This window comes from Octopus bimaculoides, chromosome 7, assembly GCF_046866305.1.
Source record: "Octopus bimaculoides isolate indiv1 chromosome 7, ASM4686630v1, whole genome shotgun sequence".
Classification (NCBI taxonomy): domain Eukaryota; kingdom Metazoa; phylum Mollusca; class Cephalopoda; order Octopoda; family Octopodidae; genus Octopus; species Octopus bimaculoides.
In genome coordinates, this window is record NC_142934.1 from 63,286,702 (window position 1) to 63,313,250 (window position 26,549).

The following is a 26,549-nucleotide window of genomic DNA, read 5'->3' on the forward strand; positions in this document are numbered from 1 at the left end:
AAAAAACATTTTTGACTGTAAAATCAATACCATCTTGCCTGTACCCATCTTTCAATTTTCCTTTCAAGCAAAAAACAAAAAAACAAGTAACTTCCATGCCTCACCTCACTGAGTCAACCATCATGTTGAGTGTCTGGGAGAGTGGCAATGCTAATGTTATGCTAACTCAGTTTGTATGTTCTAACATAAATAATTCATATTCCAACAAAACGTGTTTCTTTGAGTATCCAATGGATATCTGTCACACACAAAACTGATGTTTTTACATTTCCATGCTTACAACCATTATTAACACCAAATATCTTGACTCTGATTGTCTCTGGATCATACCAACATGATGAAAATGAACTATGAGGTGTTATATAAGCCTAACTGGAGCTAAACCTCTCTATAGACATCAGCATAGTTGATACACACATACATAAACATGTGTGCAATACACACGTAAAATATACCTAAATACCTATACATTTTCAATAATCTGGGTGACCAACTGAAGCAGTAACAGTGCATTTATAGGCACTTAAGATATTTATAGTTGAAGTGAGGAATCAGACGGAATGATAAACTAGGAAGTATGAAGGACAAAATCTAACAAGACTGAAGATAATAGTTTATGAATATTTATGAATATTTATTTATATGTTCCTATTTCATTTCATACATAATTTGAATGCAAAAATGTATAAGTAGTAAATGTGTGTTCAAGGGTGGGATGGCAATGGGATTATGTTACATCATCATCATTATCCTTAGAGAAACTAGCCATGAATGTCAAATGTGTAGTGTGGTGTTAGTGATAAATAAATCTCATTGATTTAAAGATTTAGACTTTTCTATTTAGCTTGATAAGCTTTGTGGTATTTTTGAATCAAAACTCTTTACTTCTTTTACATTTATGTGTGTTGTTAAATGTTGATGTTGCTTCTGTTGTTATTTTCACCTCTTCTGCTGACATTGACTAACGAATTCAGGAAGATTATGCTGTGTGTTCCACCCTGACGCTAATTCAATTTTTCTTTTCTTTTTCTTCCTACAAGGAAATGAGCAGATTATCTCACAAATATCTAAACAGGGTCGGCTTTGTGACTGTGCGTGGAGTTATATCCAAATCTATAATCTTGCTAAAATCGGTGAAAATTGTTATTTTTTTTACCTTCTTGTTCCTCCTTCTCTCTTTCATCTCATTACCCTCTTCTTTTGTTTTTCTCTTTCTTTCTTATGTTTACTTTGATCCCCCCTCTCTCTCTTTCTCTCTCTCTCTATCTATCTATCTTTCTCTCTCTCTTTCTCTCTCTCCCTTTATTTATCACTAATTTCTATCTCACTCTCACTTGTTTTCCAGCCAGAAATGTATAGGTATTCAGCTTGTGTTTTAGTATACAACAAGCTGTCATCAGAAGTGGAGCATACTTAACTATTTTCGTTTTTCTTCTTTGGCCATTCCATTCTTCCTTTCTCAGTTTCATAGATATTTGGCAGGATGGCTGGCATTAACATCTCTAAGTTTATGAAGAGTCAAAAGAAAAAAAGTTTTGCTGCCTTAACAGTCACCATAGTAAGTCTTCTAAAACTGAATTCATAAAGTATTTTCTCTCTTACACTTTCTGCCTTTACCAGTATATACATGCCTGCATATATATATATATATATATATATATATATATATATATATATATATACATATATATATATATATATATATATATATATATATATATACATATATATATATATATATATATATATATATATATATATATATATATATATATACATATATATATATATATATATATATATATATATATATATACAGACATACACACATTCACACATATTATATATATATACACACCCACATACAAACACACACATACGCACATTATATACACATAAACACAAACATGTGCTCTAACATTCATGTCTGTATATCTGCTTTTTAGTATATGTTTATATGATTCTTTCAGTGGTTGTTTGCATGTGTATGTATCTTTCAGAGAGGGAGGAGAATGCTTGTTTTTGTATATATGTGTGTTTATTGCTGTTGAGGTAGGATGTAATTGGAGGAAGATTATTTTTAGCAGTTATTTCTAGCAAGTCAATTGACCATGTTGAGAGTCCTTCTCCACTGGAGAACTCTTGTTTTTCATTAATTTCAGTGATTGTGAATAAATTTGTGAATGTATTCATCTATGTCATAGTTTATTAATTTATAGCAACATAGGGAATTGCTATAACTTGATAATCTTCAGATTATCAAGTTATGAACTTCTTTAACCCTTTAGCATTTAAGCCAGCCATATCTGGCCCAAACATGTTACTTGTTTTATGTTCTAGCCAGCCAGATCCAGCCTATCACACTTACCCTTCAATGACATTATAACATATACAATTACACTATCATAATTTCGAAGATATGAGATCATGCATGATTAATTAAAAACAATGTGAATGAAAAGGCATTACATTTGACAGAATAATCCGAATGCTGAAGGGTTAAAATCCACATTAAGTATATCATACAGACTTTATCAAGCTGATTCAATTATTTTGGAATTATCATGTTTAGTATATTATCATGCACAATATATATATATATATATATATATATATATATATATACTTTTTCACGTCTGGCTGTATAGCCTTCTTTGTTTGTTTATTTCACTGTTTCGTTTTCCTGTCTTGTTTTCTGTCCGCCACTACATTCCTCTATGGAACAAATTTAATTTGTGTCTGTGGGAAGAGCCCTTGCAACGATGTGTCCTGCCCTAACTCTTCGAAACGCCAGTGTTATAATGGTGGCAGCTGATGAAGGAAATGTTCTCTATGTGGCCTGTGTGTTTTCTGTACCTTGTTTATCATTTTCTCCATGTTTTTTTGCAACGTCATGTACCCAGATATGCATCTATATGTACATGTAGATGAAGGTATGTACATACATGTACATATATATGCATATATTCATATATTATTTATATATATATATATATATATATATATATATATATGTTGGATCATCCCATAAATAATGCGGTTCTTTTATACTTCTTTTACTTTTCAAAATTAAGATAAACAAAGTTTTTTTTTAATCTAAAATATACTCTCCTTCATTTTCTACAATGCTTTTCCATCTATCTGGTAGGCTTGCAAGGCCCCTCTTCCATAATTCACTTGTCCCTGATGAAAAATACTCCTCCAGTACTATTCTGACCTCATCTACAGAATTCATATTTTTTCCATTCAAATGATTTTGAAGACTGTGGAATAAATGATAATCACATGGGGCAATGTCCAGCGAATATGGTGAGGGAAGGGGGCATCATTTCCCATTCAAACTGCTCCAGCCTTTGGAATGTCATCCTCGCTGTATGTGACCGAGCATTTTCCTGATGGAAGAACACCTTTCGTTTTGAGACCAAAGATGGTCGTTTTTCTTCTAGTACTTTGAATGACTGGTTGAATGATCAAATCCAAGCTTCTCTGCTAGTTCCTCAACAGTTACAATAGAATTTTGTTCCACCAGGGTTTGCAGGACATCCTCGTCAAGCTCTACAGATCTTTCAGGATGAGGCTCATCTTCTAGGTGGTAGTTTCTGGCTCAGAATTTCTGGAACCACCATTGACATTGGCTTACGCTTATTGTCAGATCCCCATACACTGCATTAATATTCCTTGCAATTTCCGTTATGTTGTTGCCTTTATTGAACACATAAAGCAAAATATGCTGAATATGCTCCTTTGTCACTTCCATTATAGCTTTGAGAAAAATAACTGTTAAAATTGAACTGCACTCTTCAAAACTTGCACTAAGAATAAAGACAAGGTAAAATTTACTACCTGCCTTTATAGCAAGTTGATGCAAGTAGTTTATCCAGTCCCCCTCCAACTTTTAGTTAATGCAATTGAAAAAAACCACATTATTTATGAGATGTATATATATGGGATGTATATATATATGTATATATATAGGTATGTATATGTATTTTTGTATTTGGGGATGGTCATGTTGCCAGTTTAGCCAATAAAAACACACTATATATTTGGTGTTAATTTGCTTCAGCTTTATATTACATTACATTACATTAATCATATTTCGGCCAGAGTTCTTTAGTCACACTTCTGTGACCTCATCAGTGGTCCTTTGCTTTCTTCTTTCTTATATGTGTGTCCCTCCTTGCTAGCAATCAGCCATTTTGTATTTTGTATTCTTATTGTATGTGTCTATATTTGTGCATGCGTATCCCTCTATGTGTGTCTATGTTTTGTAAGTGCATGTGTGTGTATGGGGAGTGCCTGTATTATCTGTATCCCCTGTTTATACATGTCTGTTTAATTTGTTTTTATTTATTTGTTCATGTGTTTATACCTACATTTTTTTTTGTATTTAATTTAATTTTGTTAGCATATGTAGTTATTTAATTCCATTTGTTCATCTATGTATTGTATTATATATCTGTTTCAACACACGATTTCACATCAAGAATCTTGTAAAACAAATATATGTATATATATATATATATATATATTTATATATATACATAATAAGGTTGAGGAGGGTATTGGATTTAACCAGACCCAAGAGGATACAGGTAATACCGAGTAAGTGCTGTATACCGACTAGTTAGCCCCAGTCGTTGTATGAACAGGATTGGGGATTATAAGTCGTATATTAGCGTGTGTATATGTAAATATATAAAAATAAAAAGATAAAGAGAGCAATGGTAAGGTTGGAGAAGTATTTTATGGTGCTCTCTTTATCTTTTTATTTTTATATATTTACATATATATACATATATATACATGTATATACACACACATATATATATAGATATATATATATATATATATATATATATATATATATATACACACACATCATTCTATCAACCATACTGATGTTATACACTAGTAGCCACAATGCTCTTCCAATTCTTTCTTGATTGCTCACTTCCTTTCCCTCTCGGCCCAAATCACTTAACTAAATCACCTTCCTATCATGGAGGCCTTCCAAGTACCCTTTTCTGATTTCTTAGATACCACTCAGCAACAATACAGGTACACTTCTTTGTCAGTGGACCTTGGTATATGCATGCCATTATGGAACTTGTACTTTCAGTATGTTGTGGTTATGGCATTCACTCTGTTCCATTCTCAAATTGCATCATTTTGAATGGGAAAAATTCTTAAAAGCGTGTCATGGAGTCGATGCTTAATACACATAACCACTTTGGAAAATTTTCATCAGCCAGACATTGCCCATTCATTACATTTGATACTGGGTCTATTGAAGGCTGTGGCTTAGTGGTTAGGATATTCAGCTCATGATCGTAAGGCCATGAGTTCAATACTTGATGACATGTAGTGTCCTTGACCAAGACACTTTATTTCACATTGCTCCAGTCCACTCAGAGTTTTATATTTGTAATTCGAAGGACTGGCATTGTCACATTCAGTGTCACGCTGAATCTCCCTGAAAACTATGTTAAAGGTATGTATGTTTGTGAAGTGTTCAGCTGCTTGTGCATTAATTTCATGAGCAGGCTGTTCTATTAATTGAATCAACTGGAACCCTCATTGTCCTAACTGACAAAGTGCCAGTTACTGTGTCTAACTATATTAAGAATTTAGTGTGAAGAGTCACTGGTATTTCCCATGGTAAGAAAAATAAACTCATCTGCATCAGGTCTGCTACCAAGCTATCAAAATTTCCATTGACTTTGGCATCAGAAAACCCAGTTTGAACAGAAAAACCCATTATATCATAAACTGTGATTCATTCAAATTTACCATATTTATTTTTTTACACTATTTCTATACAATATATTTCCAATTTAGAATTATCTAGACAGATCTGTAGATTTGATATTGGCATATCTGCAAAAATTTTATTGCTGATGGCTTTTCTCAATGTTAACCACTCAATCTTTATTGAGTGTGGCTGCTATTTTTAGCTTGGGAAGCAGACTAAGATGAAGTGTTGCCTAACTGAAACTAATGTCTTAAAACTTGATCTACTAAAGTGATATCATCTTTCATTGATAAGCCTAGACCTTACATATATATAAATATGCATACATACATACATACATATACACACACATATATATGTATGTGTTTGTATCTCTCTCTCTCTCTCTCTCTCTCTCTCTCTCTCTATATATATATATATATATATATATATATATATATATATACATATATACTGAGGGTGATAAATTGAATATTAATTTCAATTTAAAACCAGTGGTCTAGCATATAAAAATCTGATAATTCATAAAAATTGTATTACATGCGTATAAGAAGGGATGACCACTAGGTGGACATCTAATATGCTAGAATGAGGTCATCAACGACCCAACTACAAAGAAAAATAATGTTCTCCAGAAAAAAATTCAGCAAACACCAGAGCATAGGCAGGCAGGACAAAAGGAAAAATATACAAAATAAAGAATTAATTGTGTACTGGTTTTGCCATCAACATTTTTTACTTACGTAAAAACGTCCGTGGTTCGTCAGCACAATTGTTCTAAAATCAATATAATTTGCAGAACTATACACAAATTGTCTTCATAAAATTTGACGTGCGTACAGTTCTACCGATTACATTGGGGTTATTTTCAAATGTCTCAACTCTGGCACGCTAAAATTCTGGAAGCAGTACCTCATGTATGTGTGTGTGTGTGTGTGTTTGTCTGTGATTATATATATATATATATATATATATATGAATTCACTTTCTAAATTAGCATAAATGATAAATGATAAAATTTAGGTGGATAGAGCAGAGGTATCTTTTCTTTATTTATTCATATAAGAAGATATAAAATGTCTGGATTTTTTTAAAAAATTACATAATACTACTTAAATTTTTTCATTCTGTGCTCTATTCATGGAGAGTCAATTCTTGTCTCATTTCCCTCCATATGTACATATCTACATGCATAAGTACATAAATACATACATACACACATATGCATACACACACACACTTAGGCACATGTGAACACACATATATATTTATATATACATACATACACATATGTGTATTATATACATTTATCTGGAGTGGCATTTATATTTTGTATTAAATAGATGAATGATGACAAATTGGTAATTGGTTCCAATTTAAGTATGGGATTTAAAAAAAATATATGAAATAGAATTGATCTGCTGATTTGGACTATTTATTGTTATTTTTTCTAATTTATTTCTGGAGTTTTTTTTAGCATTTTTTATCTCATATATATATATGTATATATATATATATATATATATATACACACACACACACACATTTCTATTTCATTTTGTAAGATATTTTTAAATATTCACTTTTGTAAATGCCCTTACTCTTTATATTGAATAAAATAATCCTCCTCATGATGATGACGATGATGATAATAACAATGGTAATCATCATCTTTGTCATTCTCATTGTTGTCATCGTTATCATCATCATCAGCATTATTATCATTATTATTATTCCATGAGCTGGCATATATATAAGCAAGCTACTTATTAAATTTGACCATGACTTATACATACATACATACATTACATACATACATACATACATACATACATACATACATACATATATATATATATATATATATATATATATATATATATATATATATATATATATATATATATATATATATATATATATAGTTATTAATATTTCTAAGTCTCTCTAAAGGAGACTACGGCAGCGGTACTGGAAATTAATAGTTATCGCCAAGCCAACATGGCAGTCCCGAATGGAGTGAATAATGCATTGTGGCATTTTATTTGATTCTTTATGTTGTGATTTCATATCCCCATGAGGTCAACTTTGGCTTTCATTCATTTGGAGTACATAAAATAAAGTACCAGTCAAGTACTGGGGTGGAAGACATTGCCTGATCTCGATCTAAAAAATTGTTGGCCTTGAGCCTAAATCAGAAACCATTATTATTATTATTATTATTATTATTAATGTGGTACGCTGGCAGAATTGTTAGCATGCTAGACAAAAGCCCAAGTTCAAATTCCACCCAGGTCAGCTTTGCCTTTCATTCTTCTGGGGTCGATAAAATATGTACCAGTAGAACACTGGGGATCAATGTAATTGACTTAGCCCCTACTCCAGAATTGCTGGCCTTGTGCCAAAATTTGAAATAATAATAATAATAATGATGATGATGATGATGATGATGATGATGATGATGATGATGATGATGATGATGATAATAATAATAATAATAATAATAATTATTATTATTATTATTATTATTATTATTGTTGTTGTTGTTGTTGTTGTTGTTATTAATGGCAGCAAACTGGCAGAATTGTTAGCATGCTGGGGAAAATGCTTAGCAGCATTTTATCCATCTTTACATTCTGAGTTCAAATTCTGCCAAGATCTACTTTGCCTGTCATCCCCTTGGGGTTGATAAATTAAGCACTTGTGAAACACTGAGGTCAATGTAATCAACTAGTCCCCTCCTCCAAAATTTCAGGCCTTGTACCTTTAGTAGAAAGGATTATTATTATTATTATCTTTACAGTAGTGAACAGGTAGAATCATTACTACATCAGACAAAATGGTTCGCTGTATTTCTCATTTCAAGTTCCACCAAGGTTGACTTTGCCTTTTATTCTTTCAGGTTCAATAAAATGAATATTAGTAGAGCACTGAGGTTGAGCACTTCAGCTACCACTATTGGTAGATTTCCACACAAATTCTATTACTTAGAGATCCTATTACTACAGGTATTACATATATCTCATGTATAAGATTCTAAAACTCCTTAGATTATTTATGTTCCTTGGTACATCATCATCAACAGCAGCAGCAGCATCATTTAATGTCTGATGTCCATGCTGGCATGGGTTGGACAGTTTGACCAGGGTGGGAAAGCTGGAAGACTGCACCAGACTCCAGTCTGATTTGGCATGGTTTCTACGGCAAGATGCCTTTCCTAACTTGTTCTAAAATATTCAATAACTGTTCTTTTGATCATGTCATCTATTCTACTTTTCTGTTATTAGGAAGCTTCAGTGTTGATATTCTCAAGAATCTTGATAACCTTTGCATTTAATGTATTAGAGAAGTGATGATCATATAATTTCTTTGCACTTACATTTCATAATTTATTTCAAAATATTTAAAGGATTTAATCTATTGTGAAGAATTTCTGTAATAAAATTTTAAAACTTGAATAAATTTAACTATTTCAGACATTTTGTATCCTTCATCTTCTCTTATGGTTATGTATAGTCTTCAGGATTGGCTGGCATGCCCCCAAATTGCATCGAAATGGAATCCCAGCACATGTTGGTAAGTATAAGAAGTGCAGAAATTTTTTTCACTATTCTTCAATATAAAATTGATATAAAGACCTAAACAATAAATAAATATAAATAAAATAAAATAAATAGAGATTAATAATAATTTTTTTTTTATCTTTTAACTCTTTAGTGTTCAAACCAGCTATATCCAGCCAAAATATTCTATCTGTTTTATGTTCAAACTAGCCAGTCCTGGCCCCTCACACCTATGCTACAATGTCAATCTAAAAATGAATTATTACTCCATCATCAAAATATTAAAGCTATGGGATAATAAATAATTAATTCAAAATGATGTGAATGAAAAAGAATTACATCTAACAGAATAATCTGAATGCTAAAGGTTTTAAAGAGTTTGCTTTGGCCAAATTTCCATCTTCAGAATCATATAAGATCTACTCCATTAAAGATATAACTGACTGATATTTGGCATTCAGATTTTTCTGTCAAGTGTAATGCTTATTTATTCACATTGTTTTGAATTTATTATGCATTATCACATAGCTTCAAGATTCCAATGATGCGATTGTTTATTTTTAGAATGACATTGTAGGGTAGGTGTAAGAGGCCAGATCTGGCCAGTTTGAATAAAAAACAGTAAAATATTTGGGTCAGATGTGGCTGGTTTAACCCTTTAGTGTTCAGATTACTCTGTTAAATGTAATACTTTTTCACTCAAATTGTTTTGAATTAATCATGCATTATGTTATAGCTTTGAGGTTTCAAACGATGTGATTGTTTATTTTTAGAATGTCAATGTAGGTTAGGTGTGAGAGGCTAGATATGGCCAATTTGAATATAAAACATATAGACTATTTGGGTCAGATATGACTGGTTTAAACACTAAAGGGTTAAATGCTAAATGGTTAAGATGCTGAAAAAATATTGATGTTTTCTGTTATCTCACCTGTGGTATATTATGTACTTGATAAAAACATTTAAGCCTCTATAGTTTAGATTATTTAGCTCTAAATTAATCCCATCAATCTCAAAAGCCACAAAGGATCTATGAAGGCCATGGGCACAGCTGCTCTCTCCAGGTTATCATCATTATTACCATCATTATTGTAATGTCTACTTTTTTATGCTTGCATAAATCAGCTGAAGTTTGTTGAGGCAAAGCTTTCTCGTTTTTGCCAGTCTTCACTTGTTTTCAAGCAAGGTAATATTTCCCCTTGACCAGACATGTTTTTACAGAAGACTGGAAACAACTGACATCTTTTGTATGGCAGTGACACTCTTTAATAACTATCACATGATGTCCAGACAAGGAAGAATACATGCAAGTGCGCACACACACACAACAGCCTTTTATAAGTTTCTGTGTACCAAATTCAGTCACAAGGTTTTAGTCAGCCTGGGGCTATAGTAAAAGACACTTGCCCAAAGTGTGATGCAGTGAGACTGAATCTGAAACCATGAAACCACATGGTTGGGAAGCAAATTTCTTAACCACACAATCATTCCAGTGCCCATAAAAAAACCTATAGTTCTTCCTTCTTAGACTAATTAATAAAAAAACTAGAAACTATTTCCCAGCCACCATAATCACTATCGTTATGACTGAAATAGATAATATAAATTATTCCAAAGCAGTGATAGTACTAGAGTCAATTAATATTCTGGTCTCAGTCTGCTGGTCTGAAAATAAATTCAACTTCACAGTTGAGTTGCTAAAAGTAAGAAAGTAGTATTTTAAAACAAATACTTCAATGAAAGCCTTTATGTAGATTTTTAGAAATAGCAATGAAATTATTGTAAAATAAAAAAGAACACATTTACCATAGTTAACTTCAATACCGCATTTTAGAAAAAGTAGGATGGTCATTGATGGATTGTCTTTGCTCATTTGTCTACTTAGAGATCATCTAGGGCTAAACAAATATTGCTTTTCCATTGCTTTTGCGGATTCTCATGACTTTGTTGCCATCCAATTCCATTATTATGAATTTGAATTGGAAACTCGAGTCATAGTGAATCTTTCATTAACTGATTACACAACCATGGATGCCACCCCTAATGGGTGCATTGCAGTTACTCTCTTGATAGAGCTTGGTGATCCTGACCATTGATCTTCTAGGATTCCTCTGTTAAACATCAATGTAAGAACTGTTGGCTCTTCTGCTACTTCTTCACAATTAACCATACTGCAGTCCCATGATTTCACCATATCTCTGGCAGGGTGGTTGAACAGATGCTACACCTTGCCAAAGAGCAGCCTATAACAATGCAGGGCATGGTTGTCACTCTGAGTCATTTTCAGAATACCTGCATACAAATAAAACAAGCATACAAACCTACAAAAGTAATTACAGGAATAGCAGGAAGAATGCACCCCACCACACCTCACACTCCACACCCCAAATCATGTGTGTGTGTGTGTGTGTGTGTGTGTGTGTGTGTGTGTGTGTGTGTGTGTGTGTGTGTATACAGGGTGCAATGAGTAAATTGTTGCCATTTTATATTTTTAATTTGACACATATGCATTGTTTGTTATTGGTTTTGTTGACTACACAGTATAATAGGGTCAGTCAGGCAATGTCTGTGAGAAAAACAGCATCCTGATGCAATTCACACTGCCAGAAATTAGGAAACAACATGCTGTACTGCTTGGCATTTGTGCCAGAAGCTCCAATAAGAACAGATGGGGAACACAAAGAAGGAGGCGGTAAGGAGGAGGAGGAAGGGAAGGAGGGTATATATTTCCCAACCACATAGTTCCAGGTTCAGTCCTATTGCATGGCACCTTGGGCAAGTAATTTCTACTATAAACTTTGGCCAACCAAGGCCTTTTGAGTGGGTTTGGTAGATGGAACCAAAAGAAGTCTGTCATACACACACACATGTATGTATGTATGTAAATATCAATGTGTGTGTGTCTTTGTATTTCTGTTTGACCCCACCACCACCACCACCACCACTGCTTAACAACCAGTGTTGGTTTGTTTACATCTCCGTATCTTAGCAGTACAACAAAAGAAACTGATAAATAAGCACTGAGTTAATTTGTTTGATTAAAAATCTGAACGGCACTGCCCCAGCATGTACAATCCAATGACTGAAACAAATAAAAAATAAATAAAAAAAGATAATTATAAATGCATTTAAGATTTTTTCCCCATTTTTTGCAGCTATTTCGCAGTTAAGTACTGTTGGATCAGTCTCTGATTCCATCTGTATATTGGTATCACTTGGTGCAATGTTTGGACTAACTAAAGTAAGTATTCTTTTATTCTTCCATTCTTTAACTTGTTTCAGTCATTTTTACTGTGGCTATGCTGGAGCACCACCTTAAAAGGATTTTTAGTAGAAAAAATCAACCCCAGGACCTATTCTTTGTGAGCCTAGTACTTATTCTATTGCTCTCTTTTGCCTAACAGCTAAGTTACGGGGATGTAAACACACCAACATCACTTGTCAAGTGATGGTGAGCAGACAAAGTCACACACACACACACACACACACACACACACATACTATGGGCTTCTTTCAGTTTCTATCTACCAAATCCACTCACAAGTCTTTGGTTGGCCTGAGGTTATAGTGGATGACACTTGCCCAAGGTGTCATGCAGTGGGACTGAACCTGGAACCATGTGATTGGGAAGCAAGCTTCTTACCACACAGCTACACCTGCATCTATATTGTGTGTTTTATGAATACTAAATGGCAGAATTAGTAGTGTCAGGCCTAATGCTTTGTGGTATTTAGTTACAGTCCTTTGTGTTTAATATGATAGATTTTAAGCACTACATACTACATCTCATTATTTCAGGCTCAATAAAATAGCCAAGAATTGGGTTTGATTAAATCAACAATAAATTTCTCCAAAAAATATTTGCATTCTTATATTTATGTCAAAACTCATTCTATAATAATAATAACAGTAATCCTTTCGGATCTTTTTTAAAACGGGGGCCACATTTTTCATTAACGAAACACTTTGAAACTTGGAACACTGGTAGAATGTGTCATATAAAACATCTTTTTCTCTTAGGCTTCTTAAAAAAAAAAGAAATCCATAAATTATTCCATGTTAAAGTTGTCGTATTTCTGTAATTTCAACCAATCACTGACGTCCATTCACCCGATATACATTAAATGCTGACTACATAAACAAACGATTCTGAAACAATTAACCCTAACCCTAACTCTAACACTAACCCTAGGGTTAGGGTTAGGGTTAAAGCAAATTTAAAATGAAAAAAGCAAATAAAACGAAGAATCGTTTGTTTATGTAGTCGGCACTTAATGTATATCGGCTGAATGGACGTCAGTGATTGGTTGAAATTATCGAAATAAGACAATTTTTTACATGAAATAAATTCGAATACAAAAATATTTTTCTGTTCTATAACACAAAATAGATAAGTATACGAAGTTTGAAAGTCTTTCGGTACCAAAAACACTATGTAAAACATTAATGAAAAATGTGGCCCCCGTTTTAAAAAAGATCCATCCTTTCTACTATAGGCACAAGGCCTGAAATTCTGGTGGAGTGGGCTAGTTGATTACATTGGCTCCAGAGTTTAACTTGTACTTTATTTTATCAACCCTAGAAGAATGAAGGGCAAAGTCAATCTCGGCACAATTTGAACTCAGAACATGAAGATGGACAAAATGCTGCTAAGAATTCCTCTCAACACATGGCTATCATCATCATCATCATCATCATCATCATCATCATCATCATCATCATCATCATCATCATCATCATTATTATTATTATTATTAAGGCAGTGAGCTGGCAGAATTGTTAGAATGGCAGGCAAAATGCTTAATGGTATTTTGTCTGCCACTATGTTCTGAGTTCAAATTCCACCAAGGTCAACTTTGCCTTTCATCCTTTTGGGGTCAATAAATTAAGTACAAGCCAAGTACTGGGGTTGATGTGATCGACTTATCCCCCCTACCAAATTTCAAGCCTTGTGCTTATAGTAGAAAGGATTGTTATTATTATTATTAAGAGAGAGAGCAGCACATGTCATCAAAGTGACACTGGGATATAAATATATGAAACCCAATATACCCATCATCACTACCCGTCTGATAAGGGTATACAAGGCACATGCCTCACAACCATACGTGCACGACATGGTGATCTCATATCAAGATAAACAGTGCATGACCTTGCAGGTGGGGGTCCAGCTAGAATTTTCTTCAGGTTGAGTAGGCCATCCCACCCAAAAGGTCCCTGAATAAGGTTTGTTTAAGGGTAATGAATGAAAACCCATGTTTCCAGAGGTGAATTATTCAAACCCCAAAGAATTCCCTCTCAACACATGGCTATGATGCTCCCCTACTACTTCTGCTTGTGATCAGAGATGCACATGTCGTCAGCCACTAAGGAACATGGTTAACTGGTTAATGTTAAACAACTGACAAGCAAATCTGTGGTATTAAGCAGAATATTTGCTGTAGCCCATTATTTATACCAAGACAGAACAACGTACATGATAACACCTCCAATCAATTAAGATGAGAAGCCATAAGAGCCACTGCCTGGTACTGCATCAGGGCATTTATCATTGTTGTTGTTGTTGTTGTTGTTGTTGCTGTTGTTGTTGTTATAGTTATTATTATTATTATTATTATTATTATTGGGCAAAATGCTTAGCAGTATTTTGTCTGTCTTCACGTTCTCTGTTCAAATTCTTCTGAGGCTGACTTTGCCTTTCATCCTTTCAGGGGTCAATAAAATAAGTACCAGTTACGTACTACGGTCGATGTAATTGACTACCCACCATCCCCAAATTTCAGGTCTTGTTCCAATAGTAGAAAGGATTATTATCATTATTATTATTATGATTATTATTATTATTATTATTATTATTATTATTATTATTATTATCATTATTATTATTAACAAAAAAAAGGAAGAGCGTCTTCCACAGGTTAAAAAAATAAACTTGTCAATCTACTTCATTTTGATAATGTTTATAGGAGTAACTTCAATCCTATAATAATAATAATAATAATAATCATAGCCATGTGTTGAGAGGAATTCTTTGGATAATTCACCTTTGGAAACATGGATAAGTTTTAAAATGAGAATATCTGAGATAATCTCGACTGCTCTCACAAATGAGAATACTAAAAATGAACCCGACTGCTCTCAAAAATTAAGTGAAAATAAATGGACAAATAATTCAGAATCCTTGTCCAGTACCTGATCGATCCCAATGGTAGTCATGGAATGTGAAGGTGGGTGTGCAGGCCATGTTTGTAATGCAGTGAGTGTGTCGTCTGCAGTGGGAACAGGGACAGTTTTCTCTATGAAGGCCTTTTTCAGTCTATCCACTGATATAGTGTCTTTATGACCATTAAGGCCTATAGTGAAAAATTTATCCATGCATGAAAAAAATGGAAAGGACCTGCATATGGTGCTGTTAATGGAGGTTTAACAACATCATTGCTCACAAAAACATGAGTCCAAGAAGTAAAGCTTCCTTCAAGACAGAGCTGGAAATGCAATTGTCAAGAAGGTAAAAGGTTTTTAATAGGAGTGATATATTCAATATTAGTAAAACTAAAAATTGTTGAGGATAAATTAAATCTATTATTGTTACTGAATATGTTAGTGTTATTTAATTTCTGAACAGTTTTGCTGCTGTTTGTTTATGTAGTTTGATTTCTTTATCCATCAGTTTCTACTAAGATAGAGACGTGAGTAAAATTAATAATAGAGAAACAAAAATAAAACTTTGGAAACAGCAATGCCGCCATAACTTACATGGAAACCATGAGCATGCTTTCAAGGGAGATAATCAGAGAAATAATAGAAAGTGAATTTAAGATCATAATACTTCATATAAATATAACAAATAATCCAGAATCCTTGTCTGGTACCAGATCGATCCCCAAATCTAATCATTTTGTGTCAGTTATGAGGCCAAACATCTCTGAAAGTTTCATCCGAATCCATCCAGTGGTTCTTGAGATATCTTGTCCACAAACAAACAAACAAACACAACTGAAAACAATACCACTGCCTTCGCTAAGGCGGAGGTAATTATGGTAACGAGCATATGGTATATATTGCTTGGATGCACTCCAACTTTTTGCAAAAGGGTAAAAGAGGTGACAGAAAAAAGCAATAAGACAAGTGAAAAAGGGCAGCAATGAAAAACAAATATATAAACAGTACATGAAATAAAAAACAAAAAGACAGAAAAGTGGACAGTAAAAGTGCCATAAAAAGGAAAGAGTGCATAAAAACATCAAGAATAGTGTTGTCAAATTTCAGGAAGCAGTTAAAATCTAACGTGGGAAGTTTAGTGTATGTATCAACAATTGCGAGGGTGAAAAAATCTTTCTGAAAGCCATATATATTAAATTATTTATGAATATATCTACGAATATCTATTATAATACCCATTATTGTATTTATTATCTCCGCCTTAGCGAAGGCAGAGGTATTGTCCTCAGTCATGTTTGTTTGTTTGTCCATGGACAAGATATCTCAAGAACCACCGGATGGATTCAGATGAAGCTCTCATGAATGTTTGGCCTTATGACTGGCATGAATTGATTAGATTTTGGGATCGATCTGGTACCAGACAAGGATTCTGTATTATTTCTCCTGTTTTTTTTTTTACTTAATTTTTTAGCGTGGCTGGGTTCATTTTTCGTATTCTCGTTTGTGAGAGCAGTCGAGTTTATTTCAGATATTCTCATTTTAAAAATCATCCCTGGCTAATCATTGAGAAGATGCTGGTGTTGCTTTGGTGGAGGTTTGTGCTCTCTCAGTGCTCTTGTTATAATACATATTATAGTATCTATTATAGTACTCACTATCCACTATAACTATTAAAGTACAAATTATAGTATCTGTTATAACACTTATAGTATCCATCATAATATTTATCATTTTATCTATTATAGTATCTATTACAGTATCTACAACTGTGTGTATCATAGTATGTATTCTAGTAGCTGTTATAGGTTTAAATTAATAAATGTACTTGGAATGACTTTAGATTAAAATATCTTGTGTGTATAACATTATTAATGTATATACAAACATTGAAAGGCATTAGCTGTAATAATTTGTTCCTGAGAAACAGTTGAAAGTGACTGTGTTAAAAGCAAACAGTTTTGCTCAGAAAACTGGTGGATCACTAGTCACAGTGTTTCAACCTCATTTGGTTTCCTCAGTAATGAATATCTTGAACATTGTGGCTCAACCAATATTAATCAGTAAACAGAACATTCACTGATTTGTGTGAAAGCTAACCAAGATAGAAACAGCCTTAAATCAAAATACCAGTGTGTCTAAATTTATAATGTGTACACAAATGTGGAGTAGCATTAGCTGGGATAGTTTCTCTCAGAGAAATTTCTCAAAAACACTTGCATGTTAAAAACACAAGGTTTCCTTCAGAATGTTTGTGGACTGCTGGGACACAGTGTTTCAACCTGATTTAGTCTCATCAGTGTTGAACTAAGCCGGTAAATACTTGTTCTGATGAAAAAAAAAAAACAGTAAGCAAAGCATCTACTGATGTGTATGAAAGCTAAGTCAAGTTAGAATTAAATTAATATGTGCATCCTTAGACGAGTCACTATTTTCACTTCTTTGTTCTTAGAAGTTTAACCCTATGGAATTCTTGCCTTGCATATGTGGTGGTGGTGGTGGTGGTGATTTTGCGAAAATGGAAGAACATGCTTTGTATTATCTTTTACCATTTATTTTTTTTTTTTACTTGTCTCAGTCATTAGACTGTGGCCATGCTGGGGCACCACCTTGGAGAATTTTTAGTCAAATGAATCGACCCTAGTATTCATTTTGTTTTAAGCCTGGTACTTATTCTGTCAGTCCATTTTGCCAAACTGCTAAGTCATGAGTATGTAAGCACCCCAACACTGGTTGTCATGCAGTGGTGGTGAACAAACATTGGCACAAAGGCACACATGCATATATATATATATATATATATACTTAATCATATTGAAGGGAAATGGAAATTATTAGACATTTTCATTTCCAGTGTTTAAATGTATACTGTATTATATATATATATATGTAAAGTTCATGTCTGGTCATAGAGTGACCAATGGTTTTGTATCTGCAAAAGGCTTAGCCCTGTAGATGGCTTGTTAGACTCTAAAGCTGAAGACAAATGTAACTCTTCATCTCTGAGAGGCAGGAATCTGTTATGATCAGTTGGTCAGTAAGTTACCAAAGAATAAGCATTTCAGGTCAGTGAGGATGGGTTATCTCCCTTAAACCAGTTCGTCTGGACCAAGAGGGGAATGGAATATTTTCCCTCGGGCGCATTTAGTTCATAAGGACCTTTTCAGGTCTAATTGGAGAACAGAAAATCCAATGCTTGCAGCAAGTAGCCTTTGAAATGGATGCAGGGACAGTAAATTTCCTGACGAGTATTCAGTGATCAAAGTTTCAGGGAATCTTTGAAGATCCTTGCTCACTCAGCTATACAAAGCTTGCAACCTCCGCTCCCATTAATATAGGGTCTTAGCTGCCCTGATATCATATGGGTCCTTCATCACTGAGGTGCCATATGTGGCCGGCCAGGGATGTGACAAATTATCTTTCTGGAATCCTGAAAGAAGATCTGTGGTTGTACAGATGCTGCTTGAAGGCCATCCCAGCTGACCTAATATATTTCCAGGCTTGGGTGTTGGTTGTGCTACATTTCTGGTGCATCTTCCATTGGCTCTGTGCCTGGAGATGTTCTTAATTAAGTTGCTATTTTGAACAAAAATAAACAAGAAATTTTGATAGAAGGTTTTAATTTAGATAACTTTAAAACATGAAGTTTGAATCATAGAACCAGGGTGAACTCAGACAAGTTGGTATCAAAAGGGCTAAACCTTAAATCTTCAAATGCTAAAACTTGTTTAATAAATTTAAGATAAATACAGGATGTTAATTAAAAAATTCTTTGATTAATTTATACCAACCTGAGTCTACCTAACAAAAACAAATTGTAGTTGTTTTGTTGGGTACCTCAAATATTCATTTTAACACTTTAGACATTGATAATTGAAGAGAAGAGCAAACTGCAATAACCAACTTTAGAAGTAATGATAACTAAATTCCAATTATAATACCTTTAGATTTTTGTTTAAACTTCCTGTTGTTGCATTTTTGCATGACTTTAAATTTTATCAGGAGTTTTTCATTAACTTTCCAGGATTATAATGGACGTCTTTTTCTGTTTGTATGGGTCATTTTCATGGTGTTCTACTTAATATTTGAAGCCCTCCTGAATTGTTGTTTCCTTTATTGGTCAGTGGAAAATAAACAAATAAAGGTAAGTATTATGTTATGATAATTATTCAATGAATTGATAAGTTAGTGATTAAAGGTCCAGTCAAATTTTTAAAAATAAAAAAAATATATACTATATTCTGTGTTTATTTTGTATGTATGTCTGTCTATGTGGGTTAGGTCAGTCCATATTAACCTATAAGGAACACGAGATTGGTTTCCCAGATTTTCTGGTGTATATATTTCTCCCTGGATGGGATGCCAGTCTGTTGCAGGATTGCTCATTTTTATCAGCTGAGTGGACTGGAGCAACGTGAAATGCAGTGTTTTGCTCAAGAACACAATGCATTGCTCAGTCCAGGAATTGAAACTGCAATCTTACCATGAGTCCAACACTCTAACCACTAAGACATGTGCCTCTACATGTCTGTATGTGTGATTGATAGTAAATCAATAGTTATTGTTAACACTACTGCTAATTATAAACACTGTTCATATCACATCAATATCATCATCTTCAAAAAGAACCATTTTGGATTCTTACAGTCTCCCTTTCTGAACAGATGCCCAGAGCTGGAGGAGAAAATACTTGGCACTTGGTAGATTTGTTCTATGTAGAATTTTAAAAAACCCTACATGTTAATGTAGAGTATTGACAGCAGGAATTGCTGGAAGAAGTGAAGAAAGAGTTTGATAGTGGAACAGATGAGGACCAAGAATTTAATAAAATATTAGTCCAGTTGTAAACAGAAATATAATTCTATGTGATAGTTTTTCAGTTTCTGCTTAGCAACTTACTGCTCTGGAAGAGACAAAATATTATTGCGCTGTAAGAAATTCACAATCCCATAATTATCTAGATTATGACTATCAGATTATGTCTAAGCAAGGGATTAGAGATATGTGTGTGTGGATTAAAAGAACATGAGAGATCATTCACTTATATTGTTTGAGTCATAGCATTTCAAAACAAAATGTTATTGGAGATACTGGCAAGGTTAATTTTGTAATTAGCACATATATCAAGACTAATTACATCTGATGCAATAACAAAATATGGTTATTAACTTAGATGTTTATTAATTCAGTATAAAAACATGATTAATCCTCCCCACCTTGTAAGTAGGTATGTGTGTTTGTGTGTGTGTATGTGTGTGCACACATGTGTGTGCATGCGTGTGTGCGTGTGTGTGTGCATACGTGCATGCATGTGTGCATGCTTAGGTGTGAGAAAGTGAGATATCTGGATGAGTTTGGATGCATCATTAGTGATGTGACCTAGAATCAATGGGTATTGCAAGTCTTTTAACACCATACAATTTCACTCAGATACCCTAAGTGAGGTTGATCAGATCCTAACTTGGAGTTCAAAAACATCTGCTATGGGTCAGCCCTATTAATTCAAAATCACATGTGGATTTTCCTACAGCTTCACTAGAGGATTGAATGGCCTTCTTCTCTGCCACCTGTTTTTGAAACCTTGTTGATTAAGAGATTCACAGCATCTACAAGCCACCTCTATCGACACATTGTTCTTCTTTTAACTTTTCTTTTAATACTTCTACTTCCAAGTTTGGGTGTAGTTTCCTCTCATTAACTTCTTCAATATGCTACTTCTAAAACACTCTTATTTGCCATGCAAATAAGAGCCAATCAGGGTGATGGACACAACAGGCTCCAAGCGGCCGAAGGCTAGATGTTAGCCGCTACATTATCATTTGTAAATAAATAACAGAGAGAGAGGTTTCACTACAATCTAAAAACCAGAATACCAAAAGCTTGGACTTATCAAATACTTCCATTGTCTAAACTTCTTTATTATTGGATATTTACCATCTTTTCTTTTAATACAAGCATAAACATACTAAATGATTAAACAGCTGAATTTTATATATTGATGTAATATAGCAAAGAGTAGAGACAAAGGGAAATAAACAAATGCACAAGCGTGTTTCTGTCTATCAAAATTTAGCCTTTTAACCATTTGGTATATTTACATTTATATGAAAGGAAAAGAATGAAAATACTTAACAATGAGAGAATTTAAAGAAGTAGAGAATTCAATATATAAACTATTTCAGTTTCCACTTAAGTCTTTGATATTCTATCTCTGCAATAGACATATCATTTCTTGATGGTCAACTTGAATTTCTGTAGATTAATGTTCATTGCAAACACTTGAGCAAAGAAATAATCTCAAAGGGTTACAGTTATGGGATTGGGAGAACTATTTAGTTTGGATGATAAATAACTTGCTAGTTCAGAAAAGTGGGAATTGATGTAGAAGAAACAAGAAGATATGTGGTGTATCGTCACATGTAGTTATAGTATTAATGGGTTATGAATGAAGACTAATGATATTGGTGGGTGATTGAAAATATACCAATCAGTCTGATAAGATGCATTTTCTGAGGCAGTCCAGAATGTTTGGGTACAAAGAAGCTGCTCTGTTCAAGATATGTGAGATAAGCAAATAGTACTCAAATAGGTGGTTCCTTTGTACTTTATGAGAGGTGGATAACCGTTTGGAGTTGAAGGAGTTTCTGCTACTGAAAAAGAAAACATATCTTAGTGACATAGTTTTGACTATGTGTTAGATGTGATGTTAAAGGAGACTGAAGTGCTTTGCTTCAATAGGATGATGTTTATAAAGTCTTTGGTCATCAAAGTCTTTTGTCATCAATAGGATGATGTTTATAAAGTCTTAGGTCATCAAATTTTAGTCAGAGAATCTAAGTTGTCAGTAACGAGTGGAAGGTGATAACATCCACAACAATTTTTGCCTTATTTTTCTTTTAACTGATATATAATTAAAGTGACTAAAACATCTTATTTTCCAATGAAAGACTTTGCTCAAAACATTAAATAAGAATTCTTTTCTTGTGGCAAATTGATATACTGCATTGTTTACTTTTTTATCTTTTTTATATATCTTATCTTTTTTTTTATCCTTTATTTTTTACAGTTTGTCTTGATAAGTACCATTGTTTTCTGGCTTGGCCGCAGTTTTATTCTGGTAAGAAAATTTCTCAAAAATGATTTCCCTTAAATAAAAACATTTAGTCTCACCAACATTTCAATTAATTAAAAGAAAAGCAAAAGATGCTTCCAAAGACAGAAATTAGATGCTGATCATCTGCATCAACATTGCCTTATGCCTAAATTAAAAATCACTGTCATTATTGTAACTGAAGATAAGGCAGTGAGCTGGCAGAAACGTTAGCACGCCGGGCGAAATGCTTAGTAATATTTCATCTGTCTTTACGTTCTGAGTTCAAATTCCGCCGAGGTCAACTTTGCCTTTCATCCTTTCGGAGTCGATAAATTAAGTGCCAGTTATGCACTAGGGTTGATGTAATCGACTTAATCCATTTGTCTGTCCATGTTTGTCCCTTCTGTGTGTAGCCCCTTGTGGGAAGTAAAGAAATAAGAAATGTTAGCACACCAGGTGAAATGCTTAGCAGTATTTTATCTGTCTTTACGTTCTGAGTTCAAATTCCACCGAGGTCAACTTTGCCTATCATCCTTTCGGGGTCGATAAATTAAGTACCAGTTGCGTACTGGGTCGATCTAATTGGCTGGCCCCCCCTCCCCTTGTGCCTAGAGTAGAAAAGAATCATTAGCATTCCAGACAAAATGCTTCATGGCATTTCTTCTAACTTTGCCTTTCATCTTTTTGGGGTTGATAAAATAAGTATCAGTGGAACACTGGGATCGATATAATCAACAAGACCCTTCCTTGAAATTCCAGACCTTCTGCTTGTGGTAGAAAGTGATAGAATGGCAGAAAAGAGAAGTACATATCTAAATGTTCAGCTGCCTCAAGCTTCATTTCTTTATGCTCTTTGTTCAAATCCCTCTGGATCAACTTTGATAAATATTGTTCTAGGATCAATAGTCTCCGGTATGTACTATGATTGATTTAATCAACCAAATTTTGCCATTTTGAGGTTGTATGCCAATAAGAGAAATCATTTTTATTGATATTGTGATCTTCTAAGTGAATCAAATCTCTGATATTTTTTAATTTCCATTTGAAATGGTTTAATCTTTACATGTAGAGTGTTGATATCCTTAGGGAAATAGGAACCCTATATCTAATTTAGCACCTACGTTTCTGAGCTTACGTATCAAACCATTCACCACTGAACATGTTTGGTATATAGTTCTCCCCAATCTGCAAGATATTTATTACATCTAATAATGATAATAATAATAACATCATCATCATCGTCATTTAACATCCGCTTTCCATGCTGGCATGGTTTGGACAGTTTGACTGAGAGTTGGCAAGCCAGAAGGCTGCACCAGGCTCCAATCTGATCTGGCAAAGTTTCTACAGCTGGATGCCCTTCCTAATGCCAACAACTCTGAGAGTGTAGTGGGTGCGTTTTACATGCCATTGGCATGGTACTGGCATCGACCCTGCTCAAATAGTGGTTTTTACATGCTGCCGACACAGGAGCCAGTCAGACGCATGCACACACACACATACATACACTCGTGCACACACATGCACATACGCACACTCATACACACACACACACAGATGTATGTGTGTTTGTGTACATATATAAATATTGTTTAATGTACACAGTAAATAGTTATGAGCTACTAATAGTTTTATGCATAAGAGATGTTCTCTAGGCAGGTTTTAATCACATACCTAGTGTCTCCAAACAATCTTCTTATTAAAACTTGCCTGGACAACATTTCCAATGTATGAAACTATTAATAGCTAATAACTATATACTGTATACATTAAATAATATTTATCTCTCACTGGATAGAGGACATTTTTATCTGATTTGATCATAACAGAAAAGTAAACTATATATATTTATATTCATATGCTAAAGCAGACAGCAGAGCTTGGTGTAGTCTTGTGACTTGCCAGTTCTTGTCAAACTGTCCTGCACATGCCAGCTTGGAAAATGGATGTTAAATGATGATGATGATGATGATGATATATATATGTGTATATATATATATATATATATATATATATATAAATATATATTTGTTCATATGGTGATATCTCCACAATGTGTTGATGAGATAAACATGTAATCGCTACCAATATAGCAAGAGATTTCTCTGCAAAGGTCTAAAGTAGACTCCTTATAGATCGATCTCCTTGGTTATATATCAAAAATTTAAATGAGAGTTTTGACGCTAATATCCATTATTATTGAAGTTTATTCCTATGTCAACATTTCTGTATAAGGCTATATTTAACTGTCAAATTCAAATTAAATAGATAAATTACCTTACACATACACACACACACACACACACACACACACAGATATATATATATATGACAGGTTTCTTTCCATCTATTCAATTCACACAAAAGACACTTTGGTCAGAGCAGGGTTAAAGTAGAAAACTGAGGTGCTGTTGTGGGATTGAACCTGAAACCACATGGTTGGGAAGCAAACTTGTTAAACCCACACCCATGTCTGTGATGCTAGCCATACACTGTCAATTCAAATTTCAATCTATCAGTCATGCCATGCCATGCTATGCAACTGCAAATCATACCAAAGATGTTTTATTCTATTCCACATTATTTTTCTTCAATTTCAGGCTGTTAGCACAATACAGGTTATGGCTAGGTTTTATGAATTAATCAGAATAAAAGAAGAAAACCAACCACCTACCATCATTGTAACAGGAACTAATGGTGACCAACAAACCGTACGCAATCCAGCTTATAAGCCAAAAGCTCAACGTTCTGTATCAGTAACAACAGTTAGCAGCACAATGAGTAACCTCAGCAACCCTGATGAATACTGCGAGAAGCAATACCCTGGATTTCTTCCAATGTCAATCAATTATGAATACGCCTACCCTTATACATTTGATGATGATTTATATGATCCTCAGTTTCTGCAATATATCATTGACTCTTATCCCGAAAACCAACAGTCTGCTACTGGAGCATCTGGAGCAATTGTATCCCCTTCATACGAGGAAGCAACAAGTGGGCCTAATTTGTGCCCACCCCCTTATAATGTACATGAAAATTTGCCACCATCTTATAATGAAGGGGATGTGAATTACACGTTATCTGCAAGAAGCACTGATAATACACCTTCCTCTACTTTGCTTGATAATCAACATTAAACCTCCCCACAGTTCCATTTTAACTTCAACTTTAGAAATGTAAAATTGCTTCAAATTTTTAGAGTCAATATTACTTGTTTGTTTTTCATTAATTTTGTATAAAAAGTGCTTTTAAAATGATGTGTTTTCTATTAAAAATGGCTAATATTGATAACATAACATCTCTGTAACAAAAATGCTTTAAAAATGACTCTTTCTATGATGAAAATGTCATCTAACACAACTGACATGACAATAAATTGCTATAATGGTGAATAAACATTCTTTAAAAGAATACTTCATAACAGCTTCCTTTTTACAGTTCAGTCCTGAAGAGTGGCTAGCACAACAAAAATCATCAAATCACCCATTAGTATGGCAATGACAATACAAGTATAAATTACAATCAAGGGAAAAGTAGTGAATAGAGAGCTAGTAACATAATTTGAACTGAAGAATTGTGTGTTTCTATTTCTAACTATTTATCACCTTGAGATAAATATGATATCTGGTAAGGCTGTAATCTCTAGGGTTTTTGACAGTTTTGTCATATCTGATAATGTTGTGGATCTGGTAATGTTGTGATAGCTTGGATCATTGCACATTCTGAAAGAGTGGGGATATGTCACAAAAATGGAATTTACTGATAACACACTGACTTTTATAGAATTATAATTATTCTTAACTACTGAAATATTTGATCGTCCTGAGATATCTGAAGATTTGTGATAACTAATATCAATGTGATATCTGTAATTTTGTAATATTCAAAACTAGAACATTATGATATCTATATATTAATATATTAAGGCTGAATATGTTACACTGTTATGTGATTAGTTGAAGGGAGAAGCAAAGAG

General features: G+C 33.6%; 1 protein-coding gene across 1 annotated transcript; it reads left to right on the plus strand.

Annotated features, from left to right (window-relative positions):
- Positions 1 to 1,380: 1,380 nt before the first annotated feature.
- Positions 1,381 to 25,984, plus strand: LOC106884522 (uncharacterized). The gene is made up of 6 exons (XM_014935947.3): positions 1,381 to 1,558; positions 9,232 to 9,331; positions 12,474 to 12,559; positions 19,502 to 19,621; positions 22,544 to 22,594; positions 25,171 to 25,984. Exons 1-6 carry the CDS (start codon positions 1,484 to 1,486, stop codon positions 25,708 to 25,710), a joined length of 972 nt encoding a protein of 323 aa, XP_014791433.1. The 5' UTR covers positions 1,381 to 1,483; the 3' UTR covers positions 25,711 to 25,984.
- Positions 25,985 to 26,549: the final 565 nt, after the last annotated feature.

Bases quoted from the DNA above. Each gene is read 5' to 3' on its own strand.
- LOC106884522 (XM_014935947.3), top strand. From the start codon at position 1,484: ATGGCTGGCATTAACATCTCTAAGTTTATGAAGAGTCAAAAGAAAAAA. The intron at 12,560-19,501 runs GTAAGTATTCTT...TTAACTTTCCAG, and splicing joins CAATGTTTGGACTAACTAAA to GATTATAATGGACGTCTTTT. The intron at 22,595-25,170 runs GTAAGAAAATTT...CTTCAATTTCAG, and splicing joins TTGGCCGCAGTTTTATTCTG to GCTGTTAGCACAATACAGGT.